This window comes from Hibiscus syriacus, unplaced genomic scaffold (genome assembly GCF_006381635.1).
Source record: "Hibiscus syriacus cultivar Baekdansim isolate YM2019G1 unplaced genomic scaffold, ASM638163v2 tig00111409_pilon, whole genome shotgun sequence".
Lineage (NCBI taxonomy): Eukaryota > Viridiplantae > Streptophyta > Magnoliopsida > Malvales > Malvaceae > Hibiscus > Hibiscus syriacus.
This window is the reverse complement of record NW_024063086.1, coordinates 1,329,783-1,349,583: the sequence shown is the minus strand read 5'-3', so window position 1 is coordinate 1,349,583 and position 19,801 is coordinate 1,329,783. Positions and strand designations below refer to the sequence as shown.

Sequence of the window (19,801 nt, the reverse complement as noted above, 5' to 3'; positions counted from 1 at the left end):
AAATATCTTTTACGATCTGTCAGAAATCGGAAAGTTTTAGGTTTCATCATAGTTTGAGGACATGTTTTAATATTTTATTTTCCCTAAAGTTAAGTAAGATTAGTGTTAATTTGACTTAAAATCCTATTTAGTAACCAACTAGGTTCTTAGTACCCCTCATTTTTCCAGAGCTTTATTGGTGCATATTTTGTCTTCTTTTATTTCCTTTTTTATAGTTCCTCATAGCGTCGGCTCTAGATGATCACTTGAGGTCATGTCCTTCTTTTAGACTCCATAGGGCTATAGGGGGAGGGCTCGACAGAGTGGTGTTAAGGAGACTAGACTTAGAGTTTGTTCGTTGAATGTAGGCACATTAAATGCTAGGCTGCTGGAGCTGACCGATGTACTTAGTAATAGGAAAATAGATTTGGCATGTATTCAGGAGACTAGGTGGAAAGGGGCTCGCGCCAGAGAGTGTAATTGGTACAAGTTGTGGTATTCAGGCGTAGATAACTCTAGAAATGGGGTGGGTATCTTGGTATCCTCTAGGCTCAAGGAAAATGTAGTTGAAGTTTGTAGATATCGGGATAGGATTATGATGATTAAGGTTATTATAGAAGCGGAAGTGGTGAATGTCCTTTCAGTGTATGCCCCACTAGTTGGCCTGGGGGAGGGGGAGAAACGTTGCTTCTGGGATCAGTTAGATGATGTACTTAGGAGCATTCCGGAGGACCAAAGAGTTTTCATAGGGGGAGACTTCAATGGCCATGTAGGCAGGGCAACCGACGAGTATGACGGTGTTCATGGGGGTTTCGAGTTTGGTAGTAGGAACGAGGAGGGGCGTACGTTGCTTGATTTTGCAACTGCACACGATATGGTGGTCACAAACTCCTTCTTTAACAAGAGAGATGTGAACTTGATTACGTTCCATAGCGGTGGACATTGTACTCAAATCGACTATATCCTGGTTCGAAATCGGGATCGATGGGCTTGCACTGACTGTAAGGTGTTCCCTGAAGAGGCATGTGCATCACAACACAGATTGTTGGTTTTGGTGTTCTGCGTACGTCACGGTCAGAGAACGCATAGGAGGGCTAAGCTTGGTAAACCTAGGATCCTTTGGAAGAACTTACATGGAGTGACAACTGATGACTTTAGGAGTAAGGTTTTGTCTAATACAGGTTTTGGAACTTCAAACTCAAAAAATACAGATATGTTATGGAAAAATATGGCAGATTCCATCAGAGAGGTAGGCAAAAACACCCTTGGGTTGTCGACATGGAAGGGCAAGGAACATAAAGAATCGTGGTGGTGGAACGACGAAGTCCAAACTAAGTTAAAGACAAAGCAAACTTGCTTCAAGGAGTTGTTACAATGCACTGGCGACGAAGAAATATCGAAAGCTAAACAAAGATACAAGGAGGCAAAGTGAGAAGCCAAGAAAACGGTGGCTAAAGCAAAGGATAAGGCTTACGAGGAAATGTACAAGAAATTAGACACTAAGGAATGACAAAACGGCATCTTCAGGCTTGCAAAATCCAGGGAGAATAGGAAAAAGGATCTAGCTAGCATTAGGTTTATTAAGGACAACAATGGTGTCCTCTTAGTGAAAGATCATGATATTAAGAGGGTGTGGGGTAGTTACTTCATTGGCTTATTTAATGACGGTGCCTCCCCCTGTAGAGATAGTATCGTTGATGGGTCAGCCTACCATCATACAACGGTCATTGACTGCCCTACAAGTAAGATTGGGTTTGAGGAAGTCAAAATGGCTCCTAGAAAGATGGGAAGGGACAAAGCTGTCGGTCCAGATCAAATTCCTATCACTGTGTGGTTGGCCCTAGCAGAAGAGAGAGTTAAGTGGTTGACTAGCATCTTTAATATTATTCTAGAGACTGCCAAGATGCCAGAGGAGTGGAGAGAGTTTACGGTGATACCAATCTATAAGAATAAAGGAGATCCTCAACGTTGTGGCAACTACATAGGTATTAAACTACTCAGCCATACCATGAAGCTATGGGAACGGGTGATAGAGGCTAGGTTGAGACGGGTTACTAGGGTTTCGAAAAACCAATTTGGCTTTATGCCAGGCAGGTCTACTACGGAGGCGATTCATCTACTTCGAAGGCTTATGGAGAAATATAGGGAAAAAAATAGAGATCTTCATATGGCGTTCATTGACCTTGAGAAGGCGTATGATAGCGTTCCCCGCGATACGATCTAGAAGACATTGGAAACGAGACGGATCCCTACTGCTTATATCCGTGCGATTCGTGATATGTACTGTCGATCTACTATATACGTCAGGATTACAGTTGGCGACACCGAGGCATTCCCGGTGGAAATCGGACTCCACCAAGGGTCAGCTCTTAGCCCTTACATCTTCGCTTTGATTATGGACGACATCTATTGTGCGACACCAGACAGTGTTCCATGGTGTATGCTTTTCGCTGACGACATTGTCTTAGTGGCTGAAACAAAAACAGAGCTAAATAGTAGACTGTCTACCTGGAAAATAGCTTTGGAAGAAAAAGGTCTAAGGATCAATATTGAAAAGACAGAATATTTATGTTCAAACTTCAGTGGGAACCAAAACGATGAAGATGTAGAAATATGCATAGAAGGACAAGTTCTCCCCTCAAAGGATTGTTTCAAGTACCTAGGGTCTATGATACGTAAAGATGGGGGTGTAGATGAAGACGTTTCACACCGTAAAGGCGGGATGGCTAAAGTGGAGGGCTGCTACTGGAGTTTTGTGTGACAAGAAGGTACCTCTAAAACTTAAGGGAAAATTTTTATAGAATGGCAATAAGACCAGCGCTGTTGTATGGATCAGAATGTTGGGCTATCAAGAAGGATCACGTAAGGAAGATGGAGGCCGCAGAAATGAGAATGCTTCGATGGGTATGTGGTAGGACTTTATGGGACATGATACCAAACTATGCTATTAGGATATCCTTGGGGGTGGTGCATGTATCCGAAAAATTGATGAAGGGAAGACTACGATGGTTTGGGCATGTCCAAAGACGACAACCATCGGATGCGGTTAGGAGGGTAGAGTCGATTTCAGTCGACGGTACCAGAAGGAGAGGTCGACCAAGGCGGAAATGGGAAGACTGCTTGAGATCTGATTTGAATGATTTAGCCCTTACTGAGGACATGATCTCTGATAGGAAATTATGGCGACTTAAGACCAGGGTAGCCGAGTAGGGCGAGTCACATCAATTGGATGTATCATCTTTGTCTTCTTTTAATGCCTTTGTAGTAATTTCATCACTTATACTTTTTATACGTTTCTATCATTGGAATTAATGAAGGACTAGAACTAAGGTAGCGGAGTAGTGTTGCCTTAGTTTTAGGTTTTAACCCATTTGACTTTATCCCTTCTCGAAGCCTGCTATCGTTGAATTCTGTGTATACTGCTCTTCATGTTTCCTCTTTATAATTTTGGTCGGGTCTTACGTTTCTGTCTATATGCAGATATTTTTACGCAGGGGTTTATTTGTAGGGATTACTTCCCATTACAGACATGCATATGAGGACTGCATATGAAGATTGTTCACATACGTATTTTATTTATTTATTTAAACATGCATTGTATTTTATCTTTATTTTTAATTTTTTTTACTGCCGGAGGTCTTCCACGGAAGCTGCTCTCAACCTGGCGTTGGGGGACAGCCTACTACCCTACCTCCCCCTTACCCCATTGCATATGGGAATAGGGTTTTGTTGTTGTTGTTGTTGTTGTAAGATTAAAGTGTTTGGTTAAAAGAATAAAAGATTATTAGAATGTATATTTTACCAAATTGTTCTTATTATATATTTATTTTTTTTAACAAGTTGAATTGTACTATAATATTCATAGTTTTCAGAACCAGACCAGTCAGCTAACCGACCGTGCTACCGGTTCACTGGTTCAACCGGTCGAACCGGTCAAACCGGTCGGAAGAACCGGACGATGTCATAATTAATTAATTATTTAAAAAATTAAATAAAAATACCAAAAATATTTAATAAAAAATAGTTTTTTATATCACAAGTCATATTCAAAACAAGTCATAACATATATAAGTTAAAAACCATAAAATCAAGTGAAACAAAATTATTCAAATCAACTATAACATAATATTTAAGGTAAAACATATTAAATAATAAATATAATTATATAACTATAATCGAAAAAATAAATTTGGGGCTAAAAAAATCATAACAAACAATGTTGTTTGGTTTAATTTTTTTTAAAAAAAAATCTCACATGGCTAAGAAACATAGAAGAGCATTACAAAAGTATAAAGAGTAAAAATATGAAAACAAAACAATCCCACATGGCTAAGAAACATAGAAGAGCATCCCAACTAACTTCTATAAATAATAGAGGTAATTTGGCATTCAAAATCATGGAGCCTTTTGGTGAGCACAGAGCAAACTATTCTTTCGCTTCAATCGAGTTTCTAAATTTTTTTTAAGTTCGAGCCTTTTTGAGTTCAAGTTTCAATATTATATTTCGAGTTCGAGTTGAACTTGATAATTTTTAGCTCGTGAGTTTTTGAGTCAAGTTGAGCTTACTTTTAAAGTTTTCGAGTTCGAGTTCGAGTCGAGCTCAGCAATACTTGAGTTTGACTCGGCTCGTTTAACAAACAACGTCGTTTGATTTAAAATTTTTTTAGAAAAAAACAGAATACTGGTTTTCAACGGTCCGGTCCGATTCAAACGGTTCACAGCCGGTTCAGCAGTTCCTTCCGGTTCACTAGTAGCGGTTTAACCAGTGTAGAATGAATCGGACCAGGCAGCGGTTCCCGGTTGAACCGACCGGTCCGATTTTCAAAACACTGATAATATTACTATAATTAATTTAAACATTTTCTTTAAAAAATTTAAATTCATAAAATTTATATAATTTTTTTTTACAAAATTGAAAAGATAAATAGGTTTAATAAAAGGGTAAAATTTTATTTTAACCCCTGAACTTCATATAAAATTTTAATTATTGATTTTTTTGTAAATCTAAAATAGTTTAAGGATAAATTTGTAATTTAACATTCGTAGAAATTTTATTATTCAACTACATAAGAAGAATATTTTTGAAAAAAAATTAAGGGCATTTTAGTCCAAAACGTCGGTAATCCAACAATACATAAGGGAATGGGGTAATCACATTCACGGTAATATACTCCAAAAAATTCACTGTCGGTAATAAAAGATTACCGCGGCTGAGAATGTTAGCCAACCAAACGGGGGAATAAGGATTCCATTCTCCTGGTAATAAAATATATCTTGAACCAAACAGCCCCTTAGGATTAAAGAAATTACCTGAACTGGAAAAAATGGGGTAAATATCTAGGCTTTAGGGGGCTAATCACGTCTGTCCCCTAAGACTCGCGCGTTTTTATAGTTTGGTCACTAATCCTTTTTTATTTTGAATTTACACTATTGATTCCATTTTATTTAATTTTGGTTACTTTCTTTTCTGCCATTTTATTTTAAAATTAACATTACTTTCTATTTTATTGCATTTTGGTTACTATTTTATTTTATTTCTTAATAAACGTTTAATACGACCTTGTAGTAACTCTCCTTGAGTTATGATTCACATTATTATAGTCCAGGTAAAATTCTAACTTTTAACCACTAACTTTCTAATTTCTAACCACTAACCTTTTTTATTATTCGAATCAATTTTAAGACCTTGGTCCAGGTAAAAATTAAAAAAACTGACCACTAACATTTAATTTTGTTCGATTGTTTACCTTTTTTATTTACATTTCAACCCTTTAATTTTATGTACTTTTAATTTCAACCTTTAAATTTCAACATTTATATTTCAGTACTTTAAATTCCAGCTTTTAATTTTCTGCATTGTATTAATTTAATCTTTATATTTTTATTTCTTTCATTTTAGTATTTTTACTTATTGCTTTCATTCTAGCTTTGTTTTTTTTAATTATTTTAATTTAGCCCTTTTATGTAGTTTAATTACCTTTAATTTTTTCTTGGTAATTTTGATTCCTTTTAATTTAGTCCTTGATATCTTATTTAGGTTTTAGATTACACCCTGAGTTTTAGATTTATGATATTTTAGTTCTAATCTAAATTACTTTCTCTTTAATTTAGGAGAACTTTTAATTTGGTCTTTGCTTTTGCTCGAGGTTCCATTTTAATTATTAAATTCAATAAATTGGTTAAAATTGAATAGGTTAATAATTAGAGCCTCCACTTAGGCTTAATTTCATACTTAGTCCTTTAATTTAGGAGAACTTTTTATTTGGTCCTCGCTTTTGCTCGAGGATTCATTTTAATTGTTCGATTCAATATTTGGTTAAAAGTAACTAGGTTAATAATTAGAGCCTCCATTCTAGGCTTAATTTCATATCTAGTCCCCTAATTTATGTAAATTTTGATTTGGTCCTTGCTTTTATGCTCGAGGTTCTATTTTGATTTTTCGACTCAATAATTTATTAAAAATTATTTGAATTAATATTAGAGCCTACATTTTTTTAGGTTTAATCTTTTAGGTTCTTTAAATTTCATAATTTGACACTTTAACTTATAGAGAATCCTTAATTGATTCATTTAACATAATTTGACACTTTACGTTAGAGGGAAGCCTTAATTAATTAATTTAGTATAATTAATATTAGAGCTTACATATTTTTAGGTTTAATCTTGTAGGTTCTTTAAATTTCATAATTTAGCACTTTAAGTTAGAGGGAAGCATTGATTAATTCATTTAGTATAATTAGGTTCAATAATTGATTTTTTATTGCATTTTGTTTTCAAAATAAGACAATATTCATTTATTAGAGATCGATTCCCGAAATAAATCAACATCCTTTTCAAAATTCCACATCATAATTTTAAAATCGACAAGGCAATGTTAATTTATTGAGATTAATAACAAAGCTTCCGCTTTTTCTTGGGGTGGTCGTTATTGGTCTTGGTAAACCGACATCCTTTTTAAAATATGCATATATAGTGGTTTTTAAATTAAATAAAATTTTGAACTCAAAATTTCCAATTTGAAAATATAAGGTTATCGACTATGTATCAATTTTTAGGGGCTGTAGGGATGTGCTAATCATTCTCCAAACGTAAAAGACTCCTGAACCCGATTTCCGATTTCGTAGACCAAAGCTTGGATTTTTTCAGTAAAAACAAATGTTTTATTAAAATTAAAAGATTTTAGTTGTTACAATCTCACTTTAAAAATGATTGGTGACAATTCTCATATTTTCATCAAAACACCATTTTATTTTCCAAAACGTTTGATCGGTCTTTTTCAAAAATCGGTCACAACACACATTCACAAGCTCATTTATAGAAGTGCATAATCACGAACGAGTTCTTATGCAATAACATTCCTCTATTAAGCTTAGTGTCAGTGTCTTGTTAACAACCTTATTTTCAGGGATGGATTGAGAAAGGCGGATGGGGTATTCGTTCCTCAAAATTTTAAAATTACTATATATTTTATATTTTTTATGTATTTTTTTAATTAAAATTCTATTTCTATTCCTCTTGAAATTTTATAAATCCGCCATCTCTTAAATTTTTAGAAGTTCGCCCCCAACATAAAATTTTACATTTATCCCTATTTATTTTAATCCATCAAATATGTTTTGAAACACATACCTTTCCAAATAAAGTTGTAATCAAGTAGAATCTATTAAGTGGTCTCAATACTTAAAAGAAGTGTTATTTTTTCTTAGATGTCATGGGTTTAAGCAGCTACATCTATGAGTGTGTGCATTATCGATGATTAAATTTTTTTGAACGATACTATCTTGTAATCATCCTAAACTATTAAAAAAAGGTTTGTAATAAAACAGGCAGTACATCATACTCATTTAATCATGTATTTTCGGCCCTCAAGCTTAGCTAGCATCCATTACAAGCTTATGACCACTCAAGCAATCAACTAAGGTAATTAAGTCATTTTATTAACAAAAAAAAACCAAGAGTTTTGAAATGTTTCCCAAAGTTTTGAAACTTCAAAAGATACTGGAATCAAAGGTTCAAACACTAAGAAAATTCAATTCTAAAACTTGCTTCTTAGACCAAAATAAGGCCACAAACGCCCTTAATGACATCAAACACATTCATACAACATTTCCAGTATATTAAGGCACGTCAAACACATTAAGGTATGCTATTTAACATAAAAGAAAATCATAGATTCATCATATTTGGAACTCATGTATACAGATTACACAAACAACCCATTCAATAAGAATTTATCAAACCTATATGAAATTTCAAAATTTGGTGTGTACAAACCTTTAAACACCTTCTAGCTCACAATCTCCAACCTTCTTTATCACATCCCAAATTATGGATATCTAAGTAAATTCTAAAATTTTAGGAATATGTAATTAATTGCAAAATTTGGAGTAAACTGAAGAAATTGAGATTTTAGGAGTGAAAATGTGAAATTGTAGAAATTTATGGGCTTTTTAGTATAAACTTAGAAAGTTTAGGGGCCAAGTTATTGATTTAACCCTTTTAGGTTGGACCCCTCTCCTGATGATGCTAAGAGTAAGTGGGTTTATCTCTTCAGTCCTGCTTTGGGCTTGAACCTGTGGATCTTTAGATTGGGTTTGGATCAGTGGCGGGTGCACGCCCATTTTAGGATCGACATGTGAGAATTCTAAAATTTGAATTTTCTTTAATTAGTGATTTATTTTATTGATTGTACTCAATTTAAAGTTTTTTTTTGGATAATTAAGATATTATTACCCAAAATAGCAGTAAACTGCTAGACAACAGTACAATCAATGGACAGACAGGGTATTACTTACAACAAAAGCTAGATTATACCCCAATGAGTACAAAGATTTAAATTTGTGCTATATGTTCTATCAATTTCCCTATTACTTAGAAGAAATCTAACAATATCCTTAACAATCTTGACAATTTCTTCTTCAGTTCTGCATCTTCCTCTAAAAATTCTACGATTCCTTTCCTCCCAAATGGTGTAATTAAAAGCGCACCATGAGAGCTTTAGAATACAAGAAATCAAAGATTTACCTTTCCATGAAGCGATCGCCCACTCCAGCGGATTGTTCTATGTTGAGAAGTTCATGTTCAAACCGGACAATTGAAGGATTGATCTCCAAGTGGATGAAGTCTTCACGCACTCAACAAATAGATGATTTCGAGTTTCCTTTGCATTTGAGCAGAAAATACAGAGATCACTGGTAACAAGCCCAAATCTTTGCAGTCTGTCCCTAGTGGGGAGACAATCCAAAATAACCATCCAGGAAATTACGCTGTACTTTGGGACATGGAGAGGGTACCAGATCAATTTATGCCAAGAGACTTTAGTGTCTTTAGGACGGATCTCTTCCCAAATTTCTTTTGTATTTTTTGTTGCTGTGATCGGAACTGATTAAGCAAAACTTCTGATTTTCTACATCCGCCTGAAGCACCAGCTAGCATTCGGATATTCATCCATCGTCCAGAAATCTTGTTGCTTAATTATGTAATTATGGATCCACTCTACCCATAGAGAGCCTTCCCCTGCGAGAACCTTCCTGGTAAGGTGAATTAGGCATGCCTTATTCCAATTCTTGATGTCCTTTAGACCGAGGCCGCCTTCGAATTTAGGCTTACAGATTTTCCCCCAACTCACCCATGCACCAGTTGCAGGAGTGTCCGAGCCTTTCCAGAAAAATCTGGAACATAATTGTTCAATCTTCTTGATAATGGTCTGAGGTAAGATAAGCTACCTGCACCAAAAATTTGCAACACTGTAGAGGACTGATTTAATAAGCTCAAATCTACCTGCATAGCTCATCTTCTTCCGAGACCATTGATGCAGTCTGCTCTTGATGTTGTCGAGAAGTGCTCGACAATCTTTGTCAGTTAGCTTTCTTGTGACAAGAGGAACTCCCAGGTAGCGAACAGGTAGTCTACCATGTTTAAAACCAGAATAATTGTTGATGGAATCAAGGTTATGAGCAGAGATACCAGCAGTGAAAATCTCGCATTTGCTTGCATTAAGCTTCAAACCTGAATACTCATAGAAACAATCCAATGCAGTAATGACACCCATAACAGACTCATGATTTCCTTTGCAAAAAATTAATAAATCATCAGCAATTGACAAGTGAGTGAGTCCAATTTTGTGGCATTTAGGATGAAAGGAAAAAATCCCTCTGGTAGCAGCATTATTGAGAATATTAGAGAGGACATTCATTACCAGAACAAACAACATAGGAGAAAGAGGGTCTCCTTATCTAATTCCCTTGGCTCCCTTAAAATATCCAACCAAGCTTTCATTAAGAGCAATGGAGTATCTGGCGTCCGAATAGCAAGAAACAATCCATTCAATGACTAAAGGAGGTAAATCCAAAGCTTTAAGAACAACATGAGTGAAGTCCCAATTAATGGAGTCGAATGCCTTTTGAAGATCAATTTTAATTGCACACCTCGGCGAAATGATCCTCCTCCCATATCCTTTAACAATTTCCTGAGCGAGAAGCGTATTGTCGACTATACTCATGTGTTTGACAAAGGCAGATTGATTAGGAGCAATAATCCTTGGCAGCAGATTCGTTATTATGTTGACAAGAATTTTTTTGATTGTCTTGTAAATAACAGAACAACATGAAATTGGATGGAAGTCAGATACTTTACTAGGATTCTGCTTTTTTGGAATCAAAGTAATAACCGTTGCATTAAAGCATGGATAGATGTAAGATTCTTGGAAGAAGTACTTAATAGCCTTAATAACATCATTGCCAACCACTGACCAAGCTTTCTTGAAAAAGAGAGAAGTAAATCCATCGGGACCGGGGGCCTTGTCATTACCTTGACTAAAAATAACATCTTTGATCTCATCACTAGTAACTTCCTTGACTAGGTTTTCGGAATCTTCGAATGAAGAGATAGGTTGCATTAGATCTTTAAGAAGTGTAGGAGGGCATTCTTTAACATTAGGATCCTTGGAGCCTAAAATATTCTTAAAATACTCTATTATTTCCGAGGACATTTTATCAAAAGATTCTAGCTTTTCCCCCCAATTGTTGACAAGGGCCCTTATAGTTTGTCTCTTGTTCTTAGTGGCAATGATTGAGTGAAAGAACTTTGTACATTTGTCACCCTCCTTAAGCCAATGCAGTTTAGCCTTTTGTTTTAAGAACATAAACTCGGCCTCTTGTAAAGAGTTGAGCTCTCTCTGTAGTTCAAGTTATTTTTCAATGGAATCAACACCTCTTAACGAAAGAATTTGTTGTCTTTCGAGTTCTTCTCTTTTTTGTCGTACTCGAGCCGTGATGTCACTGAAGTAGTCTTTATTGAGCTGTTTAAGATTGACTTTGAGGCGTTTAAGCTTTAAGAATAAAGACTTCATAGGATTACCTTGTGCTGCCATACTCCATGAATGGTTAACAATATTAAGAAACTCGGGATGAAGAGTCCAACAGTTGAAAATTTTGAAGGGTTTGGGTTTATTCAAATGAGCCTCTTTGTGAAGATCAACCACTGCCATACAATGATCTGAAGGACTAGGTGCTAAAAATTCCACTGAAGAGTGAGGAAAAGATTCGAACCAAATGGAATTTATGAGAACTCTGTCAAGCTTTCGAGCAAGGTAATTGTCACTTTGTTTGTTACTCCCAGAGTATGTTGGACCAAAGTAAGGGTGATCTTGTAACTGTAAGTCATGAGTGATTTCTTGAAATTCTGACATATCAGAAGAGGTGAACATACCCGTGATCTCTTGGTCAGTGCTTTCATAATTATTCAAGATGACATTAAAGTCCCCTCCCAATAGCCAAGGGATGTCACTAAAATTTGAATCAAGATGTCGGAGTTCTTGCCAAAGCTGTCTTCTAGTCAAAGTTGTCTTCTAGTAATACTGTTATTACTTCCATAAATTGTGGTGATAATGAAATGAACATTTTTAAATAGACCTTTGACAGTGATGCTCTGATCTGTTGTATTACATAGGGATAAATCTAAACCATTCCTCCACAAAACCCATATTCTGCCATTCAATGCAAATTCATAGTTGGTGAGGACATTCCAATTCTCGAAAGTAGTTGCTAAAATATTAGCAGATTTTTCTGCTTTCACTCGAGTTTCCATTAAGCAGAGAATATCTACATTATTCTGGGCTGCCCTTCGAAGGACTTGGCCCTGTTTAAGAGGATTATTCAATCCTCTTACGTTCCAGAATGAAACGATCATTTTCCTTGGGATGAGGAGCCTGAGTCCCCTCCTTTGCTTCCTCCTGATGAACCCTTAGATTTGTCAAGATGTCCCTTCTTTTTAATTCTGAGATCTTTTATCAATTCTGCAACACCCGAAGCTGCTGCTCTAACTTTTTTACCTTGATTATCTGCAGAAGGATGTTCCTCATCAATTGTGTTGAGAAGTTCAAATATGTTACTTGACCCTGTTAATGCACTGTGATCTTTAGCAAGCCTTCCTCTACCTTTTTTATTTAGTATTGTAGGAGCAGGAATACAATCACCAGAACTGCCTAGGTGATCAGGAAATTTCAGATTTTCTTCAACATTAAGATCAGAAACAGTATCAGTGAAGACTGGTTTAATGGGGTCACCCGAGACATGAGGGTCATCTTTTTGCGCCTCTAAGCTGATTTGATTCCCTGTGTCGTTATCCTCTAAAGATTGGTTCGAATAAGATTTGGAACCAACAGCCTTTAAAAATTGATTTCCATCAGGACAAACAGCTTCAGGAACCTGGGAGGATGGAGTGACAGTATCTTTTTTCCTCCAGACCATTGTTGATGCTTGAGAATTCGGGTTATGCTTGCATCCTTTAACACTATGACCAAAAACATTACAAATATTGCAGCAAGGAGGCATCCACGGTACTTCAACAACAATCGAAGTTGTTTGGCCGTTATGAAGAATGACATCAATAGACTTAGGAATAACATCTGACGCCCCAATTTCAATACACACTTTGGCAAATTCTAATCTAGTTTTCGTGGCAGTGATAGAATCCATTGAGAGTGGGAAACCTATGGCACTAGAAATATAGCTGAGGCCTTCGCAAGAAAACAGTTCTAACGGAACGTTAAATAGGTGTACCCATATTGGAATTCTAGATAAATCGAGGTGTAGTTTTTCCATGTTTGGAACCCATTTCCTAAGAATTAATGGTTTGTTGAAGATGTGCCAAGGGCCATTCTCCAATACCCAATCCCGTGCTTGTTCCGAACTAAAGGAAAATAAGTAAAGATTGTTACCTGCATAGCTGATCTGCAATTTTGCTCCTTGTAAGGGTTTTCTCCACAGGGAATCGAGAATCTGTTGCAGAGAAACAAGTTTAGGAGCCGCTCCTAAGAATTGCCCAACAAGCGAGAATCTCCATTCAGCAATTCCACCCCATGCAAAACTTTTATATAGTTAATATATGTGTGTCTATCCTAAAATATATTTCTAAATTTGTCACTAATTTTTGCCCAACTCTTTTCCCTTTTCTAGATGATTTTCATTGTCAACCCCTAATTTCTCCTTATTAACACTAGTTTCATATGACGAATCTTTTTTCTTCTCCATCCATGACAATACTCCCCTTCAAACAATCCTTGTCCCAAAAAATAAAATGAAAAAAATCGAGCTTTTGACACAGTATAGTCTTTCCAAGTCAGGTCTTAGATTCGTCCACTACACCACCAATTGAATAACTGTTTAGTTGATTCGCTTCACCATACATTTTTCTAACACCATTGATTGATGATTCTCAATTGTCCATCCATTCTTACTTTTGGGGAATCCAACGAGATTGGCACTTTATAAACAATTTTCTTCTTCAATAAACTCACATGAAATATGAGGTTTATTTTAGATGATTCAATTAGATGTAATTTATATGCCATTAAAAATTGTTAGTCAAGGAATCGATCATTTGAGGGGAGAGATCGATCTTTTATGTCTTTACTAGAAATGGATTAATCTTTTCATGTATTGGATTGATCCAATGACTACTAATCGAGCCTTATGAAGAAATATTCGATTCTTCTATAGAAGGAATTGATCATTTTAGCCAAAAATTATGAGAAACTTAATTTTTAAGTGCAAAAACGATTGTAAAATAAATATGAAAAATCCAACATAGTTGAAAAACATTTAAAACATAATTTTAAGTTTATTTACACTTAGAATTATTTTTACTATTTTTTTTATAAATTTGATTAAATTTAAAATCATTTTTTACCAATATTTGTTATATTAAAATATAAATTCAACCCATTTTATATTAAGAAAAACTTTCCATATGATATTTTCACTTGCTAAATTGGATTACACGACATTGATATAGATCATGAACAAAATTCAGGTCTCAATAGGGTAAACAAAACATTTGCAATCCAACTTTATTTGAATTGATTTTTGTAAAAATAAATAAATTTAAGTAGTTAAGGGATTATTGTTATCTCTTGATATTTCGGGTTTCTATAGATGTATATAAACGTTCATTGTCAAATGATTGAATCTCCCGATCACAAACTTCTAAAGGTATTGTCATTATTGATTTGCAAATGAAAATAATAATATGTAAGAAATATATGTATTATATATAGAATAATGCCTAAATTATGTACGTTTTATACAGTGACTCAAGAATTGATGATCTCACGAACGGGAGTTCTGTCTATTTTAATTACAGGTTCATCAACAAATTCCGACAGGATTGCTCTGAACTCATCTCCTGTAAGAGTCTCTTTCTCCAGCAAAACTTCTACTAGCTTGTCAACGGCCTCACGGTTGTTCCTTATATGGTTCTTTGCAATCTCATATGCAGTTTCAGTTATTTTCTTAACCGATGAATCAATGTCTTCGGCGAGCTTTTCCGACATGGAATTCCTTGCAAGCATCCTTAACACAACGTCGCTACTCTGTACCGAAGGATCAATTAACGTCCATGGTCCGATTTCTGACATGCCGAACCTTGTTACCATCTGTTGAAATTTGAAAGAATAACTTGTTAGCTAAACTGGGTGTACAATATTCATGGATCCTTGGTAGATCAAAGCTTGAAAATTCAGGTTTTCTAGATCCAAACCTGTCTGGCTATTTGGGTTGTTTGTTGCAGGTCCCCTGCTGCACCAGTAGTGATCTCTGGTTCACCAAAGATGACCTCTTCGGCTGCTCGACCGCCAAGCCCCCCAACGATTCTAGCAAAGAGTTGTTGTTTCGAAATAAGATCTGAATCTTCAACTGGTATGAACCATGTTAGCCCTCGAGCTTGGCCTCTGGGGATCAGAGTCACCTTCTAAACTGGATCATGACCCGGTGTCAATGTCCTGCAATCATCACAAGGCTATCAATGTCGAATTCCAGTGGTTATTACATGTTTGCAACATTATCGATTTTATTGATGGGAACTTATGCGCATAGAGCATGGCCAACTTCATGGTACGCCACGAGGATCTTGCTTTTCCCATCTGTCATCTGTGTTCCTTCCATTCCCGCGACGATTCGATCGATCGAATCGTCAATCTCTTTCATCGTGATCTTGTCTTTGCTTCTTCTACCAGCAAGAATGGCGGCTTCGTTCATGAGGTTTGCCAAATCAGCACCACTGAATCCCGGCGTTCTCATGGCGATTACATCGAGTGAAACATCGTTATCCAGTCTCTTGTTGTTGCTGTGTACCTTGAGTATCTCCTCCCTTCCTCGTATATCCGGTAATCCAACACTTACCTGCCTATCAAATCTTCCAGGCCTAAGCAAAGCAGAATCCAGAATTTCAGGCCGATTAGTTGCAGCAAGGACAATAACGCCGGTATTAGCAGTAAAACCATCCATTTCAGTCAACAACTGGTTCAAAGTTTGCTCTCTTTCATCATTTCCTCCACCAATCCCAGTCCCTCTTTGTCTCCCAACAGCATCAATCTCATCGATGAACACCAAACATGGCGAGTTAGCCTTTGCCTTGTTGAACAGATCCCTAACTCTCGAAGCTCCAACACCCACAAACATCTCGATGAACTCTGAACCAGAAAGTGAGAAGAAAGGAACCCCAGCTTCACCTGCAATGGCCTTAGCCAGCAATGTCTTGCCAGTCCCCGGAGGTCCAATTAAAAGCACTCCTTTGGGAATTTTGGCACCCACTGCAGCAAATTTTTCTGGGGTTTTTAAGAACTCCACTACCTCTTCAAAGTCTTGCTTGGCTTCATCAATGCCGGCAACATCGTTAAACGTTACTCCTGTGTTGGGTTCCATCTGAAATTTGGCTTTGCTCCTACACAGTGGAAAAGGACGAACATGATCTAGTAGTAGTAGTAGTACAAGAATTTATCTTATGTATGTATGATGAATAAAGAAGGATATAACTATATAAGTTACCTTCCAAGCCCAAAAGGCAAGTTTGGACCTCCTGCAGGAGTGTTACCAGATGAGCTTCTTAGCAACAAACTGCCAAGCAATATCAATGGAAAAGCCAAATTCCCCAACAAGTCAAGTAAAGCAGCCGACCAGTTCGTCTCCATAGGATGAGCAGAGAAATCCACGTTTTTGCCCTTCATTTTCCTCACCAATTCTTCCGGCAATCCAGGTAACTGAACTCTTACCCTCTGGATTTTCTCAGTTGCAGGGTTATATATCTCGGCAATGCCCACTGTCCCATTCTCGAACAAGTCCACCTTTTTCACCGCACCTTCTTCCAAGTAGTGCAAAAACCTCGAATACGATAGCCTGTTTGATGTGATGTCGGCTGGGGCCTCCGGTTCAGCTTTAGCTAGACCTGTTCCGATGAGACCCGAAGCCATTGAACTCAACAGGTTCCTTTTGGTTAACTTGATGTCTGGGGATGTTTTCGATGATGGGTTGTCTTTGTTAGTTCCTTTGGGGAGATGGGTGTTCTTTGAAAAGCCGTGAGATTTGCAGACTGGAAGATGGGAGGCAGAAAGAGAGAGTGTTGCAGCCATTTCTTTGTAGTTTTTTCTGGCTGTTATTAGGACAAAGCTAGGTTCGAGTGCTTGTCTGAACAATTTGTGATTGCATGTGATTTGGAGGGAATGGCTTGGACATTGGAGTTTCCATAAATACAAATACTAGGATGAAAGGAGGATGGTTCTAGTCATTAAATTTGGATTTGGATTGTTTGGGATATTTTGTTTCTCAAATTTTTCATTTCTTGAAGGGTCTGGAAGTTGTTACGTCAACTTACTTGGATGAAAAAAAAATATTTTGTTCACTTGGTAAACTGTTTAATATAGTTTAAGTAAAATTTTATGTTTAAATCATTGTATACATAGAAAGCTTCTAGCGGGAGACTCAAATCAGATATACAACGTGAATTAATCTAAACTAATCAAGACCAAACTTCAAAATCCGGAGGAAAAAAATGTTTTGTTCTCAGCCATACGTTACTTTGCTGTGCTGTTTTTTTTTATTAAATCTACTAACCATACACTTGGAATCAAAAAAGCTGGTTGCTTTTATGGACTAATTGTATATTCTAAAAGAGAAAATCGCCTCAGTGACCAAAAATGCCTTATAATATACGATTTTAACCAACTTTTTTGGATTTGCCAAAATAACAACAAAATCGCAACGCGAAATAAAAATCGCAACGCGATCCCCAGAATCGCAACGCGATTCTTGAAAATCGCAATGCGATAGTACAAATTCGCATTGCGATTTTCCAAAATCGCAACGCGAATATGAAAATAACGCGAACACATAAATCGCAACGCGTATCCGTAAATCGCAACGTGTATCCGTAAATCGCAACGCGTATGGGTAAATCGCAATGCGTATCCGTATATCGCAACGCGTATCCGTAAATCGCAACGATAATAAATAAAATCGCAACGCGTATCCGTAAATCGTTACGCGATATTTAAAGCGCCATTATAATCGCTACGCGTATTTTATTTTCAAATTACAAAAACGAATATTAAGACAAAATCCCGTAATCGCAACTCATAACCTAAAACCTAAAATCACAACTCAGTCCCATCTCCATCTCTCACTCTCTACGGCGAAGAAATCCGTCCCCATCTCCGAAGATTTCCGTCCCCATCTCCGGCGAAATCCCTCACAACCATTCACGGTCAGAAATCCCTCACAATATTCAGAAATGGAAAATCAACCTCCGAGGGTTAGTTTTTTTAATTATTTTTATTTTGAAATGTTTGCATTATTGTAGGTTTTTCATATTGAAACTGATGATAAGTTTACTGGTCATTTCAATAATAGATTAACCATTTCACTTAGATTTCATTTCGCGTTACGATTCTGTCGTTGCGATTTTCATTTCGCGTTGCTATTCTCTCGTTGCGATTTTCAAGTTAGTATTTGTCTTTGTCTTTGTTCTGTCTTTTGGTTGAAGTAATGCAATCCATTCAAGTTTCAATTTGCAGAAGAGTCGCAACGAGATAAATGAAAATCGCAACGAGAGAATGACTGTCGCAACGAGAGAAATGAAAATCGCAACGAGAGAATCGCAACGCGAAATGAAAATCGCAACGAGAGAATCGCAACGCGAAACCAAAATCGCATTGCGATTTTCATTTCGCGTTGCGATTCTCTCGTTGCGATTTTCATTTCGCGTTGCGATTCTCTCGTTGCGATTTTCATTTATCTCGTTGCGACAGTCATTCTCTCGTTGCGATTTTCATTTCAACCAAAAGACAAAACAGTGTTGCAAATTTTAGTTTCAAGAATAAACTACTACTTTTTATGTTTATTGTTTTTGGTATATCTTCACAGTGTAGTTTTTGGTATATCTAACTTGGTATGTTTATTGTTTTTGTAGAAATTTTTTTCGGCTCAATTGACCTTGAGAAATAAAGTCAGCCTGGCCACTACAATTGCTTCGAAGCTTTCACCTGCTCAAAGATAATTGTTTGAGGAAACCTGCTTCGGGCCATGGCTGAGAGTACAGCATCCGGGTGGAGATGCTAATTTGACCCATTTGTGGCTTCAGACCATGACATCAAATCTACCCGACAGTATACAACGTGGTGAGGAAGAGATATGGTTTCATTTTCCACCAGCGTATACTTGTTTTGGGCGGAAGGAGTTCTGCTTAATCACTGGTCTACGATTCGGACACGATGATGTAGGCCGGTACACTCGTCATATTGCCCGCCCATCATGGTTATCCCGGGTTTTTCCGGATGAGTCAATGGAGAAGCCGAACCTACATGTCGACGACCTGAAGAAATTGTTTAATAAGAAAGCTGGTTTCACTCGGATGGATGACGTCGATGTTGTCTGAGTATGCCTTCTACTACTTGTGTATGCCGACTTTTTAGGCAGAGAGGCCAGACAACCTATTCATCAGGAGCTAATAATATTGGTAGAGGACCTGAATGCATGGAATCTGTTTCCGTGGGGTTCGTATATATGGAAAGCTACCTGGACTAAGTTGTCGTCTGCCTTTGATGACCGCAAAAGTTTGCGGGGCGATGGGTCCAAATACACTTTGTCAGGCTTTGTTTGGGCCTTTAAGGTAAGAATTTCTATATAATGTTTCTAAAATTATAATTAATTATTTAACAATTACTAATTTTGTTATTATATTGTTTGTAGATTTGGATATTCGAGGCTTTCCCCAGCATGCGTACATATGCAATAAAAACGTCAAATGATATTCCCAGGGCTATTTCCTGGAAGAGGAAAACTCTGTTGGATTGGGAAGACTTAATACCATATGCGACAATAAATAATGTAAGTTAACACAAATACTTTCATAAAATATATAAACAAGTTATTAATAGTAGACGTTTAACTTTGTTTGAGTTTTTATATTTTAGGAGGCCAACATTCCATTACAAAGACTGACACCCACGGAGGAAGAGCTTGCCACTGATTGGTGGCAAGCTAGTCAGAGT

General features: G+C 36.7%; 2 protein-coding genes across 2 annotated transcripts; both read right to left on the bottom strand.

Annotated features, from left to right (window-relative positions):
* Nucleotides 1-9,385: 9,385 nt before the first annotated feature.
* On the bottom strand, nucleotides 9,386-10,174 carry LOC120162837. The gene is made up of 3 exons (XM_039172909.1): nucleotides 9,760-10,174; nucleotides 9,608-9,704; nucleotides 9,386-9,509 (listed from the first exon to the last, which is right to left on the bottom strand). The coding sequence occupies exons 1-3, from the start codon at nucleotides 10,172-10,174 to the stop codon at nucleotides 9,386-9,388; spliced, it is 636 nt and encodes a 211-aa protein (XP_039028840.1).
* A 4,335-nt stretch (nucleotides 10,175-14,509) lies between these two features.
* On the bottom strand, nucleotides 14,510-16,985 carry LOC120162902 (ATP-dependent zinc metalloprotease FTSH 6, chloroplastic). Its single transcript, XM_039172964.1, has 4 exons — nucleotides 16,305-16,985; nucleotides 15,346-16,200; nucleotides 15,019-15,259; nucleotides 14,510-14,914 (listed from the first exon to the last, which is right to left on the bottom strand). The coding sequence occupies exons 1-3, from the start codon at nucleotides 16,883-16,885 to the stop codon at nucleotides 15,229-15,231; spliced, it is 1,467 nt and encodes a 488-aa protein (XP_039028895.1). The 5' UTR covers nucleotides 16,886-16,985; the 3' UTR covers nucleotides 14,510-14,914; nucleotides 15,019-15,228.
* Nucleotides 16,986-19,801: the final 2,816 nt, after the last annotated feature.